The sequence below is a fragment of the Thamnophis elegans genome, chromosome 3 (genome assembly GCF_009769535.1).
Source record: "Thamnophis elegans isolate rThaEle1 chromosome 3, rThaEle1.pri, whole genome shotgun sequence".
Lineage (NCBI taxonomy): Eukaryota > Metazoa > Chordata > Lepidosauria > Squamata > Colubridae > Thamnophis > Thamnophis elegans.
In genome coordinates this window covers 47,488,556-47,504,685 of record NC_045543.1, presented here as the reverse complement: position 1 = coordinate 47,504,685, position 16,130 = coordinate 47,488,556, and the positions used below count along the sequence as shown (strand labels likewise).

General features: G+C 36.4%; 1 protein-coding gene across 1 annotated transcript in view; it reads left to right on the top strand.

Annotated features, from left to right (window-relative positions):
- The first annotated feature begins 1,547 nt into the window (after window positions 1–1,547).
- Window positions 1,548–16,130, top strand: part of MELK (maternal embryonic leucine zipper kinase) — a 29,826-nt gene continuing 15,243 nt past the window's right edge. The window contains exons 1-7 of the mRNA XM_032213995.1: window positions 1,548–1,623; window positions 3,378–3,462; window positions 7,312–7,397; window positions 8,783–8,899; window positions 12,503–12,646; window positions 13,489–13,557; window positions 15,234–15,326. Of these exons, the coding sequence (XP_032069886.1) occupies window positions 3,399–3,462; window positions 7,312–7,397; window positions 8,783–8,899; window positions 12,503–12,646; window positions 13,489–13,557; window positions 15,234–15,326 (573 nt within the window). The 5' untranslated portion in view covers window positions 1,548–1,623; window positions 3,378–3,398. The remainder of the gene's footprint in view (window positions 1,624–3,377; window positions 3,463–7,311; window positions 7,398–8,782; window positions 8,900–12,502; window positions 12,647–13,488; window positions 13,558–15,233; window positions 15,327–16,130) is intronic.

Here is a 16,130-nt window from a genome sequence, read left to right as displayed (position 1 = left end):
GGTCCTTGAATCATTGGGATGTTTATCTGTGTCCTCAGGGTCACCTGAGTAGTGTTCCTGGTTCCTGTAGTCTGCAACTTTTCCTCTGGAAATCTATTCCTACTCCCATACCATTCAAAGGGTGTTCATCCCAAATTGTATATCTTAAAGATATTCCTGTCAGAGCTGAAGAAGCTTCTTGGATGAGAAGCAAAACGTGTTCAAAAGGAAAAAAATCCAGTTGCCTCCTGAAAAAGCACCTTTGGGACAACCATAAACTGGATGACTGAGAATCTCTCCAGGCTATAGAATAACGGGTAGCTTGAATTAAATTCAAGGAAATTGTCATTAAAATATATTCTTCCTAAAATCTGGAATAAGGATGAAGAACTGCTCTGTCAAAACTTGAGAAATAAGATCCATATTTAGAAGATGTTTGTCCATGTTTATCCATATTTCTAATATATGCTCCCCAAAATCCTTTTTATTTACACCTCTCACAAACCTATATATTACCTCTTTCTAATATCCCTATTTTTGTTATAAGTTCTATTACTGACACTCTGTCTTTTCTCCTGGAACATATCATCAGTTTAGAAGCTGATGCTTCTCAAAATCTTTTTTAAACAAAGACAATTTGTACTACAAAACTCTTTCCCAGTTAATTCTGAGCACTATATCTCTTAAAGACATAATGTGAACTTCATTTTTTTTTTTAAGAAAGGATGGGACTTATGAGGTAATAAGTTCAAGAAAAAAACAGTAAACTAACAAAACATCTGGATTTATTTTTTCTTAGAAATTAATGCTATTATGGTTTTCTCCTATTATAAATACAAACGTTATCACTTCAAACAGAAAGTGAGATTTAACTCCACTTATATTCATTAATTTCAGTACATTTGCCACACGCAGTAGCAACTTGATGGGAAGTTACGTTCAGAAAACTTCATAGGTTAACAGAATAAGGGATGGTTACAATTCAACAATGTAATTAATTATATTTACGGCATTCTAATTTTTAACCTCTTTGAATATCTTTTACAGTTCGTCAAAGAAAATCTGCAAATGTAATTCTGGAAGAGATTGCTGAAACTGCATCACCTCGAAGAAAGATGTGGCAACTGATCTTGTTCCTAGATGATTACTGTGATCAATTAATATTCTCTCTTATTATTCAATTCATTCAATGAAGGAGTCTAAGACAAGGGCCTCCCAACCTTGGCAGCTTTAAGCCTGGAGGATCAGGCTTAAAGCTGCCAAGGTTGGGAGACTCCTGGTCTAAGAGACCCGCCCCGATCGTCTCCCACGTGTAATCGACACAAAGAATCCCTCCACTTCTGAAGCTCAGAAGAAAGAGAACTGAACCAACGGGCAGCTCCTCCCATTGGCCATTTGAAGAAACGAAGCCACGCCTCCCCAAAGTCCAATGCTGCAAACCAACCGCCACTCTTCCTACTTCGTCTTGGTGGCTTGTTTGGCTTTATTGACCTTCTTCCCATGCACTCCTTCTTCGCTAATCCCGCCCTTTCCGCCGAGGATATTGCCCTTTGTTTGGATGGAAGCCGGAAACGGTTTTGTTTTCCGGGAATTTTAAACTTTGGGAGCGTTGAATTGAATAGAGTGGGTGACATCTGGAAAACGGTACGTGTGTGTGTTTTCCCCCTTAACATTATTATCCGCCTCCTCTTGCAATATTTATCGCTGGGTGAGAGGTTGGTTTTGTGATTTTTTAAATGTCTTTTCTACTCTTTTTGCTGCTTCGACTTTGTCTTCTTATAAACTTATTTTTGCAGCTGTACTGAGAATTCAAAGGTGAGTTAGAGAGAAAAACTCATTTTCTGCTGTTTAAAATAATGCATGGGTTGTAAAACGAGGGCTACAAAATCTGGATTGCTGCTAGGTTACAGCTGTCTGGGTTAAAAGTTGTCTGCATCTCTTTCCTGTACCTCAGTAGTTGTCTGCATTTATATGGCAACAATTAATTTGTGTGGTTACAAATTCATACTTTTCTATGGAGTTTCCTGAATAAGACCTAGCAAGAGCTCTGCGTTGCAAAATGAGACTGGATCCACATTTACACCAAACTGTGATATATTTCATACATGCTGAATTCACATAAGATATTAAGTTAAAACCAAGGGCTACTAGATATACTCTGTAAGACTCTAGATAACCACTCCATATCAGCAAACTATAGCAGTTTACCAGCATATTGGGTTTTAATATTCATGACATTCATCATGTGAACTGTAGTTTGTAGAATGTAATGTTTGCCAAAATGACCGAATCTAACAACATGAATATTTATTTCCCTCTTTCAAGGTCATTTGTTATCTAAAATAAGACATTGAGTTCAGATGTTAAAACAGCTATTGTATGAGTAAAAGCTAATGGGATTCCATCTTTTATTACTCCCTCTCTAACCCTTTGACTGGGTTAAATAAACAGCTTTTATTCTTATATATGTGGGCTTCATGCATTCATACTTTTCTATGGAGTTTCCTGAATAAGATCAAGCAAGAGCTCTGCATTGCAAAATGAGGCTGGATCCATATTTACACCAAACTGATATACTGCATACATGCTGAATTCACATAGGATATTAAGTTAAAACCAAGGGCTACTAGATATACGCTGTAAAGCTCTAGATAACCATTCCATCTCAGCAAACTATAGCAGTTTACTATAATGACATTAGCATTACTAGATGTGGCTTAAACCATTTTCATTGCTTAGCTTTATGTACATGTGAGGACCACCAAAATTCCATTTATCTGGGTTAACTGGGCTGCAGCTAATTGTAATTTAAATGTTTCAAAATGTATATAATCATGCAAATTTTCTGTGAAGAATTTATACGAGGAAAGCACATAATATTGATAACAAGCTATGGCTTGTTGGTGAACTGGACCAAAGGTAGAAAGGTCTCCTGAGTAAATTGCTACTGTCTATTCTCTATGTCTAAATCATGCTAAGGATTCTGAATATGAATTTACTGGCAAAATAATGGTTCTCAATTATTTTATTCTCATGTTGCCAACTAATAAATGGTTGTATGAATATAACATTTCTTCATTTCTTTGTAATCAGAACAATCAAAAATCCCTTTGTTTTCCAGTTCTTGCCCAAATAGAACTGGAACCTCATGAAGTGCTAAGCTAAACTCCCTAAATTAAATCAAGTAAGATAAATGGTATATGACCAAAAAGCAGCCTTGATTATCTGTTCTCTGTAACATAAAAGAAAACTGCTTTATTCTTTGAATTATGTTACTCCAAGGAGGTTTATGAACACAGATTTAAACATTTTAAAGTATTTGTTAGTTTACTGGTGATTGTTTTTGTTTTTTATTAATTCAGCTCATGAATGTTTTGTGTTTTGTTGTGTCGTTCCAGAAGACACTTTTCCATTTTAAAATGGCTGTAGATGACTATGAGGAACTTCTCAAATACTATGAAATTCATGAAACTATTGGGACAGGTACGCTCCACAATATTTCAGAAAGATGTAGGAAATATACTGATCTCAGACCCATGAATTTCAAAGTAGAACTATTTAAACTTTGCTACTTTATATTCTATTTTTGGGTCTGCGTTTTCCAATGAAGAGTATATCCCCAATATACATACATTAAAAACACTGTTGCAATGTTTTAGCTTTATTTTTAGCTTTATTGCAGATTCTTATATTAGCTTATAAGCTGGCCCTACATTGTTCCATTAAACAAAGCAACCTGGTGATTATTCCTAAGAAAAACACCCACATTTTAATATTTCTCTAGTAATACTTCCTAGATCTGTAGTCTTATAATTTTTCAACATTTTCATACATTTATTTTTTTGGGGGGACACTGACATTTATAACAACATTTCAATTTAAAACTCATAGCCAACCCTTGGGTCCCTCACTTCCATTTCATCCAAAATCATCACTTCTATTTTAATTCTGTTCAGTGTGCTGGAAACACTATTTACCTCTGTTCATCCCTAAACATATTTATCAAAATGTTCCTCCATTTTCTCTACCTTTTAAAAAGATTAACCATTCTTTGCTCTCTTTGACTAGCCCTTGCAATATATTGTTCTGTGTACTGATTTGTTATGTATGTAGTTTGCCTGCCAGCTGTCAGAACTTATACACTTCAAATACAGATCCTCTCAAAGAGATTATACACTTAGGCTCAACATCTTTACAAGAGAGAGGGGTTATTTGTCATCTAGGTACAGAGGGAGATTCCCCCTGTTCTTCTTTCATGAAGATTGGGAAAAAAGTTTTATTTCCTTTAAAACAAAGCAGAAATTACTGGATAGAAGCTGGAAACAAGTGGAGTGCAAGTTCTTCCCAAACATCCTAAAACACCAAGCAGGAATCTCAAGAAGAGTTTTGGGAAGACTAGGAATATTAAAACAGCAAAGGGAACATCTATTTGAAGAGTCTATTATTTCTACAGAAATTGGTTATAAGCCTTATCTGGTCTTTATATTTGGGGTTTAGATTTTATTTTTTGCATTATGCTAAGACTAAGATTCTTTAATTCACTGCATAAATTAGGAAATTGGGTTTTAATGTTAGCTTTGACTCATACTTTACATATATGGCCCACTATCTAATCTTCATTTTCTTTTATCATCAGTTTGCTCTAATTATAATAAGAACCTTTGGTCTTTTTAACTGGGACTTTGGGATGGGGAAATATCGTTTGTAGTAGCTTAGTAGTACATAACTTCTATTCAGGGTATTACATTACAGTAGATATTAAGGTCTGTTCAGAGTATTATATTGTCTGTTGCATTTTCTTTTTTAATTAAAGATTAGTTAATTCTCTGATAACCTGAACAGTTCTACACTTCAATGTTGAATATTTTATTTAATATTTCTCCTTTTTTAAAAGAAAATAAAGTTTTATTTTATTTATTTTTGTGTAATTGGAGAAGAGGGGAACAAGAGCTGATGAGTCAGGTGCGTCAGTCCTATGTGGTTAGGAGCTGACAATATAAAAATTATATCATGTTTTGTTTTTACCTTTTTATTGTCAGAAAGAATGCACAAGTAGTATAAACCTTATTTTCCCTTTACACACCAGTGGTTCCTCTGGAAGATGGCTTATGGCAGTGGAAGTTACCACATCACCAATCTAAAACAGTAGGCAGATAGAGCTCATTTAACAAACTTAATTGGGATTAGCAATTTCACCACTAAGCAAAGTAATTGCTAAGTGGGAAATCAGTTGGCCGCAACTGTGCCTTCTACCTGAAAAGAGACAAGACTACTCAGTTTCACACCTGTAGCCTTTGTTTCCCTCCTAATCATTCCCCTGCACTTTGGAATGTTCCGGTGCCTGCTTATTGTCTTGTACACACTGAAAACAGTGTGATTGCACCAGCAGCCGATGGCTGAGAGCCACAGTTACACTATGTAAACAGATTCATGCATATGCAACAGTACTCTCTTGTAATCTTTTCTCCAATCTCTCCACTCTGGGGTGGGGGTGAGAAAACAAGCAAGTGATTTCTGTAGACAATCCCTCCTTTGACTGACCCTTTCCTGCTATTGGTGCAATAGCATTGCTTGTGATGTGTTGAAGAACAAGCAGCTTACTTTCTTGAAAAGAGAGATTGCCGGCAAAAATTGATTGCTTTTTCTCTTATCCCCCACCATACAGCAAACACATTGGAGAGAAAGAGCTCTCAAGAGAGTATGCTGTTTTCTCTTCTACACATAGAAAGCAACATGATTGCACTGACAGCCTAAGGCTGGGAGCCATGGGCATGCAACACAAACAGCTTACAGTACTATCTTGAAAGCCTTTCCCTAATCTCTGCACTGCAGGAGAGGAGATTTCTGTAGGTAGTCTCCCCTTTGCCAGACCTTTTCCTGTTGCTGGAGCGATCACATTCTATCAATCACTGAAGGAATGGTTGGTGATCAAAACACTATCGGTAAAGATCCAAACAGCCTCTGGAAGAGGTGGCCCTCTACCCTTCAGACTCAACTCATTTGCTATGTTGTGCAGTATATATCTTCCACTTTCTGCAGCAAAAAAATCTCTGAATGCATTTTTCCATAGCTTATTTCATTCCCTCAAATGCATGTTTTCTAGGTTTTGCATTAATATAACATCACAATCTTTAATGTCATTCCATAGCATATTTCTTTTTAAAATTTTCCAACCAGTTTCTGCATTCTCCCTTGTTTTCTGATTTTGGAAACCTATCTTCTAATATGATTTCATACATGATTTGTACTTTTTTCTTCCTGCAATCATTTTGCTTCCATCTCCCTTTTTGTTCAAATCTTAGTTTTCCATGCCTTTTTCCCCCTGAAAATGCACTTGACACCACCAAAAGAAACCTCTCATAATCCTTATCATCTCCAGTAATTCTCTCATCAACAACAGTCTTGTTTTTGGATTTATATTCCTTACGTTGCTCTGTTTGTATGACTAAATTTATAATTAAATCATGATTTTAAAACAGACCTTTTCCTAAGGAAACACTTATGAGTGACTTTATCTATTCCTATCATTGAGCAGGATAATTTTTTTTTCTCCTGTGTGGCATTCAATCAGAATGTTGCATAATTTTCTCAAAGCACATCTCTGGTGTTTTCATTATCACACTTCACTGGAACATAATGTGCAACTGTTGCCTAACTAGATTAACTAGCTAACTAGATTCCTACTTTCATGTGCCCCCACAACACCTACATAATCAAAATTCATACGTTATTGATAAAATATTCAGTCCTTGATTCATGAATGAAACTTCACCTTCATTTTCCTGCATTTACAACTCCATCTTACATGATCAGGCTGTCTTTCTTCAGATCTGTTACATTGTCTCCTGAGGGGTTCTTGATGATGTCTAAGCTTAGTTGCTTTCTTGCAGACATTTCATTACCCTAACTTGGTAATATCCTCTCCTTTTTTTCTTAGTTTCACAGATACTGTGACTGTTTCTGTTGACCATTTACTCTTGCCTTTCTCAAAGAGTTGGATGTTGGGAGGGCATTCTAGGGGCAGCAATAGCATCATAGAGGTTACAGGAATAGAATCCTAAGCATATTAGAGGAAGATCTGCTTTGCTGCAGGAGTAATCTGTAGATTTAAAGGTAAGACATTATGAAGCAGGCTATACTAGACAGAATAGTATAGTATACTGAACAGGTGCTCTAAGTAAGGGCTCCTTTGTTAAATAGTCACAAGCTGTCCTTGGAAAGGAGATATTTGACCTAACCAATAATTCTAGCTAATAATCACTGTAATCAAGGCAGAATTGAATATAAATGCTAATTATGAATCATGGTGGGCTTTTCTTTTCCTTACTGTAGGTGGCTTTGCAAAAGTTAAATTGGCTCGTCACTTACTTACTGGTGAACAAGTTGCAATAAAAATAATGGACAAGCTGACTTTGGGGGTGAGTTTCTAAGAAAGGGAATATTAGTTTTATATGTACAAATACTGTTTCTAATCATACAGCTCATTAATTGTTAAGGTGGCTTTTGGCCTAAATAATTTGGAACCTGAGGGAATTTGGAATATGCTAAAATCTCTTGGGCCGCATTTTGCATTAACTGAGACCAAACATTTGGCATTCCGTTAATGATATTTAGACAATAATACTAGTTGGATGCCTCTTAATGGTAGAATTGTATGTTGGATATAAAAGGCAAACTACTGTAATCCAAAGGTCAAATTGTCTACCTCTGAAGACTTGATAGACCAAACATCATAATGAGTTTCAAACCAAGGAATTATTACTTTTATTCTATTGGAAACTGAAGTGGTGCCCCCAGTCTTTTCCAAAATGAAGTTCTGTCTTCAGAAATGATTTTCTCTCTTAGTGCCATCAAACTAAGTATTTCAGAATATTTAGTTCCTTTTGGAAACACAGCTGGTCCCAGCAGGATGTAGAATATTGAAGGTCATGATATTTGAGGAAGATGAGCTGGCCCAGCAAGCTAAATTAGGCCCATGGGCTGGAGAGTTGTGATCCCAGCCATACGTATTGCATCTGATTCTGCTCAGCTGCTTTCATTAGGCTAGATTGCCTTTATTTCAGATTTTTCCTTCCTATTCAATGTTCTCCTTTTAAAAAAAAAATTAGCTGTGGCCCAATACATGGTGGTCTTGATAAGATGCTCTTTAAAGTAATTGTAAGAAACATGTTTTGCGTATTTTGACAGCCAAACCTCATTCTTGATTAAGATCTTTTTGTCTTAATCATACAACATATATTAAGTCTGAATTGGGGAATGAGGATTGATCAAATGAAACATGGACAATGTTTTTAATAACAAATATTTTTTCCTGAAACCCTGAGAAAATAATTGTTTTCTTCATGTAGCACCTGAAGAATTGTACACAAGTTGCTCAGAAAAGCTCATTTCTCCTTGTCTTGACTTTTACCTTTGTATTGGATTAGACAAGTATTTTTCAAACCTAACAATTTTAAGATGTGTGGGCTTCTGCCTGGGGAATTCTGGGAATTAAAGTTCACACACTTCAAAGTTGTCAAATTTGAAAAACGCTCAGTTAGACAGACGAGAACTAGATGAGACAAATATCACTAAGTGTTTTTTCTGCAGAGAAATTTTGACTACTGTAGAACAAAAAGAAAGCAGTTAAAACAGACTTAAAGCTGGGCAGATATTAAAGAGTAAAATAGTTCCTATGCACACAGAAATATTGGGACACAAAAGGCCAAAAAAAATAGGGAAAGAAATAAGCAAACAAATGCTTTCATCTTATTTATTTTGACATAAAATAACCTGGAGATGGCATGAATCTTCCATTTTTTAGGATGACTTACCTCGTATAAAAACTGAAATTGAAGCAATGAAGAGCTTAAGCCACCAGAATATCTGCCGTCTGTACCATGTAATTGAGACACCAAAGAAGATCTTTATGGTTTTAGAGGTAAGATTTAAAACCTCATACATTTTTACAATTTACATCTCAATTCTGTTATACTAGTGGAATTTCTATGGATTCTTATAGCTGCCTGGTATATTTATAAGTTTCTTTAGCAAACACTGGATTTATACATTCATAGCAAATAGGAGGCTGTTGGGCTTCTGGGTGAGGATTACACACTCCTGCAAACTTTTTTTTTTAGATAAAATGACAAGATATTGTGCAACATAAAGGAAAAAAATGAAATTGATTTAGTACTTTTACTGTTGAAGATTGAAAAATGAGATTTTATTATTTGCCAATAAATAAAAGATGAGATGTGGGATGAAAAGATTTTGGTTGAAATATTAGTGTTGAGTTGTTGAAAATATTTGTACTTGTCTTGATGAATGGGAAATCATTTCTATACTTTTGGTTTTTTCTTTTTTATAAATATGTTTTTCCTTTTCTCCTTCCTCTCCCCTTTTCTTTTTGAACTTTTCATTTCTTTCTTTTTTAATATTTGTTTTAGATTGAGGATTGAGGATAGAAGTTTACTTGGGAAATTTCAGCTTAAATATTGCTTAAGAGGAAAGAGTATATTTTTCTGATAGACATTCAAACAGAAAAAGATCACATTTAGCTAAGTTGGAAGGGCTGATTTTTAAACAGCAGAGATTCAGACTGAGCTATGTGTAGAAAGCAAGAGATTTTGTGGAAAAAAATCAAAGAAGAATTGAAAGAAATGCAAATGAAATGATGACAAGTGTGCATAGAATAGAATAACAGAAGAAGAGATATTTTTCCAAAACAAAAATAGATGCAGAGAAAGCAATTGATAATTTGATTTTCTTGTTTAGAGTTTTAGAAGATATGTATTTTGAAGATAGTTATTAGATATTCCATATTGTGAATATGGAATAGATATAAACTCCCCAAACACCTATTTGGATCTCAGCATAAGTGTTATTTTACAGAAGAGGAAAAAATAGATGAAGTGAAATGGTTAATGGACCAGGAATTCTTGGAGAATCATCAAGGAAAATATAAAATTAAATTGCAACTAAAGGTATACAGATATAGTTGTGAATGCTTTTCCCATTTACAGTTATCAGAAAGATTTAAAATGGATAAAAAGTTTTCGATGTGGAACAAAATAAGAATTTGATGTCTGATTGTGTACTGATAATGAACGTGTAATTGCTAACATGTATAAACTTACGGTATGCTGAAGTTTGAAATGGAAGAGCTGGACAATGTATGATACATATTGTATGATAAACGTATCATACAATGTATGATAGTAGACTAAGAATTTTGGTTATAATATACAGATGAATAAAGGATGAAATACTATATGTGGTTTACATTATATTATTGTCAGGCCAAAGCAATAGATCAACATGTGAAGAGTTCAAGTTGACTACTTATTGCAATTCTATTTATAATGCAGGAATCTCCCTATCCTGCTTGCCTTCTCTGGGAACAGAGAGATAAGATTTTATGGAGGTGGGGGTGGGGGGAGGTCAGTCCTGGATCTTCTGCAGCTATGCAATGATTTAAGGCTAACTCCCCACTTGATTCCTCCTCTTTGCCTGGCTGAGCATTTATGATATTAAAGCGAAATTTTATAAAATGATGTATCGTTGGTACATGATACCACAAAATTTATCTACTGTAGAATACATAAAGACATTCCAAATGTTCTGTATGTTAGAAATGTGAAAAAACGTGTAAAACTTAAAAAAATTGAATTCAAATATGAACATTGATATAGAGGATTTTAAAAAATTAATATTCAACTGAAGCCAGAGCTTTTTCTTTTTAGGACTGATGCATGATATACAGTTTGAGAAGATTTGTGGAAAATTATTTCATTGCATTATTACTGCAGTGAGATTATTCTGAGCACAAACATAGATTGATCTAATCTTAGAGGGATTTGATTAACATTATATGTATAAAATTATATGTATAACAGCCAAGAGAAAGATTGGAATCTATTTAATACATTTTACCGTATTTTTTGTTATTTTTTCTTTCTTTCTTTTTGGTTCTTTTTTTTCTTTTTCACATCTATATTTTTTCTTTGAATCAATATAGATATAGATATATAGATATAGATATATAGATATATATAGTAATCAAAATTATTTTTTAAAACCCAAATAATTAACAAACTGCTAATGATTTCTTGGCTTTTTTTGGTATTTATATTTGTTTTAAGCCAATTGTAGGATTCTCTCTGCAGTGTTTTAAACATATTCTGCCTCTAGAAATCAGCAACATAGTTGAAAAGGATCCTGTGGGCTATTAAAAATACGGTTTGGGTAATGCCAGCAATTGATGGGATATTTTTTTTTCTCTGTCATCAGATAGTTTGCTCTGGCAAAAAGATAAAATGGACTGGGGTCCTCTACTTATTTATTTTCAGGAAAGTCTAAAACCCTTAGATGCCATGGTTGTTTCCCATGCCTGCTCCTAACCAAACTATTGAGCACTTTTTGCAAGACCAGCTAGTTAAAACCAAAATGAATAAGAGAGTAGGAATTGTTAATATCATTAGAAATTGAATGTATTATCTGGTTTTTCCTCTGAGAGCCAGGTCAGGTGGAACTTGAACCTTGGACATCCCCATCTTCAGTCTAACAGTTTCACCATTGTGATAAATTACTTACTATGGAAACCAATTGCTAATTTAAAGGAAGAATTAACAATTATATCTTTATGCGTAGATGTACTCTAATCTTTCCTTCAGTAGGCATCTGTTGTTGCTGGGAAAGAGAGAACAGGAAATTTACCTTTTGGTGTTAAAATCTCCAGTTATTTAGAAGGTTGTTTGTCTTCATGCTTAAATTCTTTGCTGCTCAAACAACATAACAGAATAACACAATTGGAGGGGACCTTGGAGGTCTTTTAGTCCAAGTCGCTGCTCAAACAGGAAACTCTATACCATTTCAGACAAGTGGCTGTCCAGTCTCTTCTTTAACATCTCCAGTGATGGAGCACCTACAACTTCTGGAGGCATATCGTCCCACTGATTAATTGTTTTAATTGTCAGGAAATTTTTCCTCAGTTCTAGGCTGGTTCATAAGTGGATGAAGAAAGAAAGCAAAGAATCTATCTGACTTTGCCCACCGTGGAGTTCCCTGGATTACTCTGTCTCTTTTGTTGAATAAGAGTGATATGCTTTTAGCTCTGAACATGTCCACCATCCATATCAGCTTCACATACCAATAATATATGGAACCAATCAACCAATGGAACAGCTTGTATTCAGAAGTTGTGGGAGCTTCATCACTGAAAGCTTTCAAGAAGAGACTGGGCGGCCATTTGTCAGAAATGGTGTAGGGTCTCCTGCTTGGATGGGTGTTGGTGGTGTTGGACTAGAAGACCTACAAGGTCCCTTCCAACTCTATTAATCTGTTAATATAACCCTTGACAAATTAATGAATGGGATGCATCTCTCAGCTTCTACCAGGGCTTAGAAAAGAGGTTCTGTTAAGTGCTGATTGTTTTTCCCATCTTCAGTGTTTTTTGGAGAGCCAGCAACATTACTTTTGTTTTGTTTTGTAATTCCAAACTAGCCAATTTTCCCCAAAACATTGCTCCTTTCTTCCTCTGCAGTACTGCCCTGGAGGAGAGCTCTTTGATTACATAATTGCAAAGGACCGTTTAGCTGAAGATGAAGCCCGCATCTTCTTTCGTCAGATTGTAGCTGCAATTGCCTACGTACACAGCCAGGGATTTGCTCACAGGGACCTCAAACCAGTAAGTGTAGACAGCAGTAGCCTACTGTTCCTGGAATAATAAGATGAATCTACATTGGCGCTGCTGGTTTTATTTCTATTTAGAAACCTGCAGCCAAAGAACTACATGACAGGTTCAGGCCAATTTAATAAAAGCCTCAATGACAGCACATCTGTTGCTCCTTGGCTGGCATTAGAAATCACGAATGCCTTCTGAGTTCAAGGCTCTCTGATCTGCCACCCAAGGGCTTCCCAACTTTGTCTGCCTAGTCTTTCTTATTAAACTTCCAGCTTTTTCTTGGCTCCTCTCTTTGCCTCACTTCTCCATGCCCATTTCTCCTCCTCCTCTACTTTTAGTTTCACTTAAAGCCTACAATCTTTTCTCATTTTTTAACTAGCCCTCTTTTGGCCTTGGTCCATTGTCTTATCTGCCTGGCTTCAAACTTTTATTTCATTTCCTCTTCCTTTGTTTTCCCCAATCCAGTGTCTGCTTTGTTGTCTCTTCCTAGAGCAGTTTCTCAACATTATCAACTTTAAGGTAGGCAGACTTCAGACCCAGAATATCAATTATGGGAGTTAGAAGTCACACATCTTTACGTTGCCAAGGATGAGAAGCACTGCCCTAGGGAAAGACTCATATTTCCCAGACTTCTGACCCTCCAAAACCTCTTCCTACATCTTTACATTCTCTTTTTGCAAGACCTCAAATGTCAGCTAAGCCAGCTGATCATGTTTTGTATGTATAGGTGTGCGTTTGATTGAACTGAAACTTTGAGGCTTTCTTGGAAGGAGTCACCTTTACTGCCCATAGTTACTCTTATGCTTCATTGTACTTGTTCTAACCTGTCATTGTTCTTCTTGTAGGAAAACTTGTTGATTGATGCTGAGCATAATTTGAAGTTGATAGACTTTGGTCTTTGTGCAAAACCAAGGGTGAGTATAAGCTTAATGTTGCTAGAATTTCTTTGCCAAAAAAAAAAAAAAAATACCAGACAATATCAGTCTGAATAAGGAGATAAGTCTCCTGTCAGGGGTTCCAAATAACATCCAAAATTAAAGTATTGCTCAAAGTTCCAATTTATTAAGAGAGTCGTGTTGGCGCATCTGTGAAAACCTGAATCTGAGCTTCCTGGTTTTCCCCACCCAGTTGAGAGTAAATGATCTTGCCCCCACACCCACAAGTCCATCACATGGTCCAATCTCCCACTGCCATGCTGGCAGTTCCACCCATCCAGTTCTGGTCAGGTGCAGAGATGTAGAGACAAAAGATGACCTTGGATTCTAGAAAGGAATTTTATTTTGACAACATCACATTCTACTCCTTACTATTCCCCCTCCCAATTTCCCACTAATAAAACAGCTTAGTAGAATAGAATCTTAGTGTGGCAGGCCAAAGATCCCAAAAGGAACCGGCTGCAGGCCTTTCCCATCTCCAAACAAATCACAACTGTATTTGCACATACATTCTGTTTGGATTCTTCTTTCCCACTACTGCCCCAAGGTCATCATCTGTGTGACAGAATTTTTAGAATCTTAATTTCAAGAGAAAGTCAAGTTGGCATAATGGTTAAGGCACCAGGATAGAAAGTATGTGCCCATGAGTTCTAGTCCTATTTAGGCCAGCTGGATGATCTTGAGCCAGTCACTTTTTCTCCGGGAAGTAGGCAAAGGGCATACTACTTTCAAAATCTTGCCAGGAAAACTGCAGAGTTTTGTCTAAGTAGTGGTTAGGAGTCAATACGGACTTGAAGGCAAAAAACCCCGGTTAAACAACTGATCAAATGCCTAATAGCAAAATCCAATATTGGTTTAGAATAGCTGGATCTTGATCTCAATCTTCCAAAGCTTTTTTTTTACTTAAAATTTAAATGTATAGTTTAAAAGTAGCTATAGAAAGCGAAATAAAAACAAGATTCTTCCATAGTTTCACACATTCCCACACCTCATTTTATTGTTGCTGCCACCATGTTCATGTCATTTAATTACATCACATTTTTACTCTAATATAGCAATAGCACTTAGACTTATATACCGCTTCACAATGCTTTACAGCCCTCTCCAAGCGGTTACAAAGTCAACATATTCCCTGCAACAATCTGGGTCCTCATTTTACTAATCGGGGAAGGATGAAAGGCTGAGTCAACCTGGAGTCGGTCAGACTCATAATAACAAGCCTCTTTAAAAAAAAACTTGTACTATTTTCCTGTGATGGAATCTTTCTTTTCTCCATTCTGAATGCACAAAGATCAGCAGCATCTTAAACCCCAACTTGCATATACAGTAGCCTCTCATTAACTGAATTTTGGGTTGCTTTAAGCACAACACGGTCTCAATTTGCAATTTGCACTAAATTCAAAAATTCCATTATTCGAACTCACACTAAAGGGGACCTGCTTTTACACTCACGTGCATGCTAGATAAAGACCATAAACAGACAAAAGACAATTGCATTGATGCCAATGGCTCTTAAGTGTGACAAGTCACTCTGTTTTTCTCTTACGAGCTCAGGTGTTCAAGCCAACAAGATCTGCTCAATTCAGTTTTCATACAGAAGTGAAGCCCTTGTTCTGTGTTGCGGACTTTGCTTATTCTTTTTGTTCCTTTTGTAGGGGGGTCTGGATTACCAGCTGAACACATGCTGTGGAAGCCCTGCCTATGCAGCACCAGAGTTAATTCAGGGCAAAGCTTATATTGGATCAGAGGTACTGTAATAGGTGCTTTGGCCTCTAATTTCTTTTTTTAATCAGCCTCTCACCTGAACTCTTTCAGATTTTCCTCCCAGTATATCACTGTATAAATCTAACAATAGGTAAATGTAAAGGTTGGCTCACACATGCGTGCTAGTCATTTCTGGCTCATCTCCGTTTCAAATCCCAAGAGCCAGAGCTTTCCAAAGACGTCTCCATGGTCATGTGGCCGGCGCAGCTAAACGCCAAAGGCGCACGGAACGCTGTTACCTTCCCACCAAGGTGGTCCCTATTTTTCTACTTGCATTTTTACATGCTTTCGAACTGATAGGTTGGCAGAAGCTGGGACAAGTAATAGGAGCTCACTCTGTTACTCAGCACTAGGGATTCAAACCGCTGAGCTGCCGACCTTCTAATCGATAAGAGCTTCCTAAAGAGAGGAAAAAAGAGACTGGCAAAAATGGGAGTGATTCTGCTGCTCCTTCTCTTGCCTGTGTCCCTGCCCACAGTTGTGAGTTTTGAGCACTTCGGAAACTATAGAGAAAGGCTGTGGTTTGCAGCTTCTGTTTCAAGAATGTGTTTTTCCCTTTAACGTAACTTTTAGCCTTGTATCAAAAAAGAATATTTGTAGCTCAGGGTTGATATGTGAGGTTCTTGGTTGCTCTCTGAGCTTGCTTGCTTTCTTGCAGACGTTTCGTTACCCTAACTAGGTAATATCATCAGTGCTAGCCTAGCACTGATGTCTAGCACTAGCACTGATGACGTTACCTAGTTAGGGTAATGAAACGTCTGCAAGAAAACAAGTAAGCTCAGAGAGCA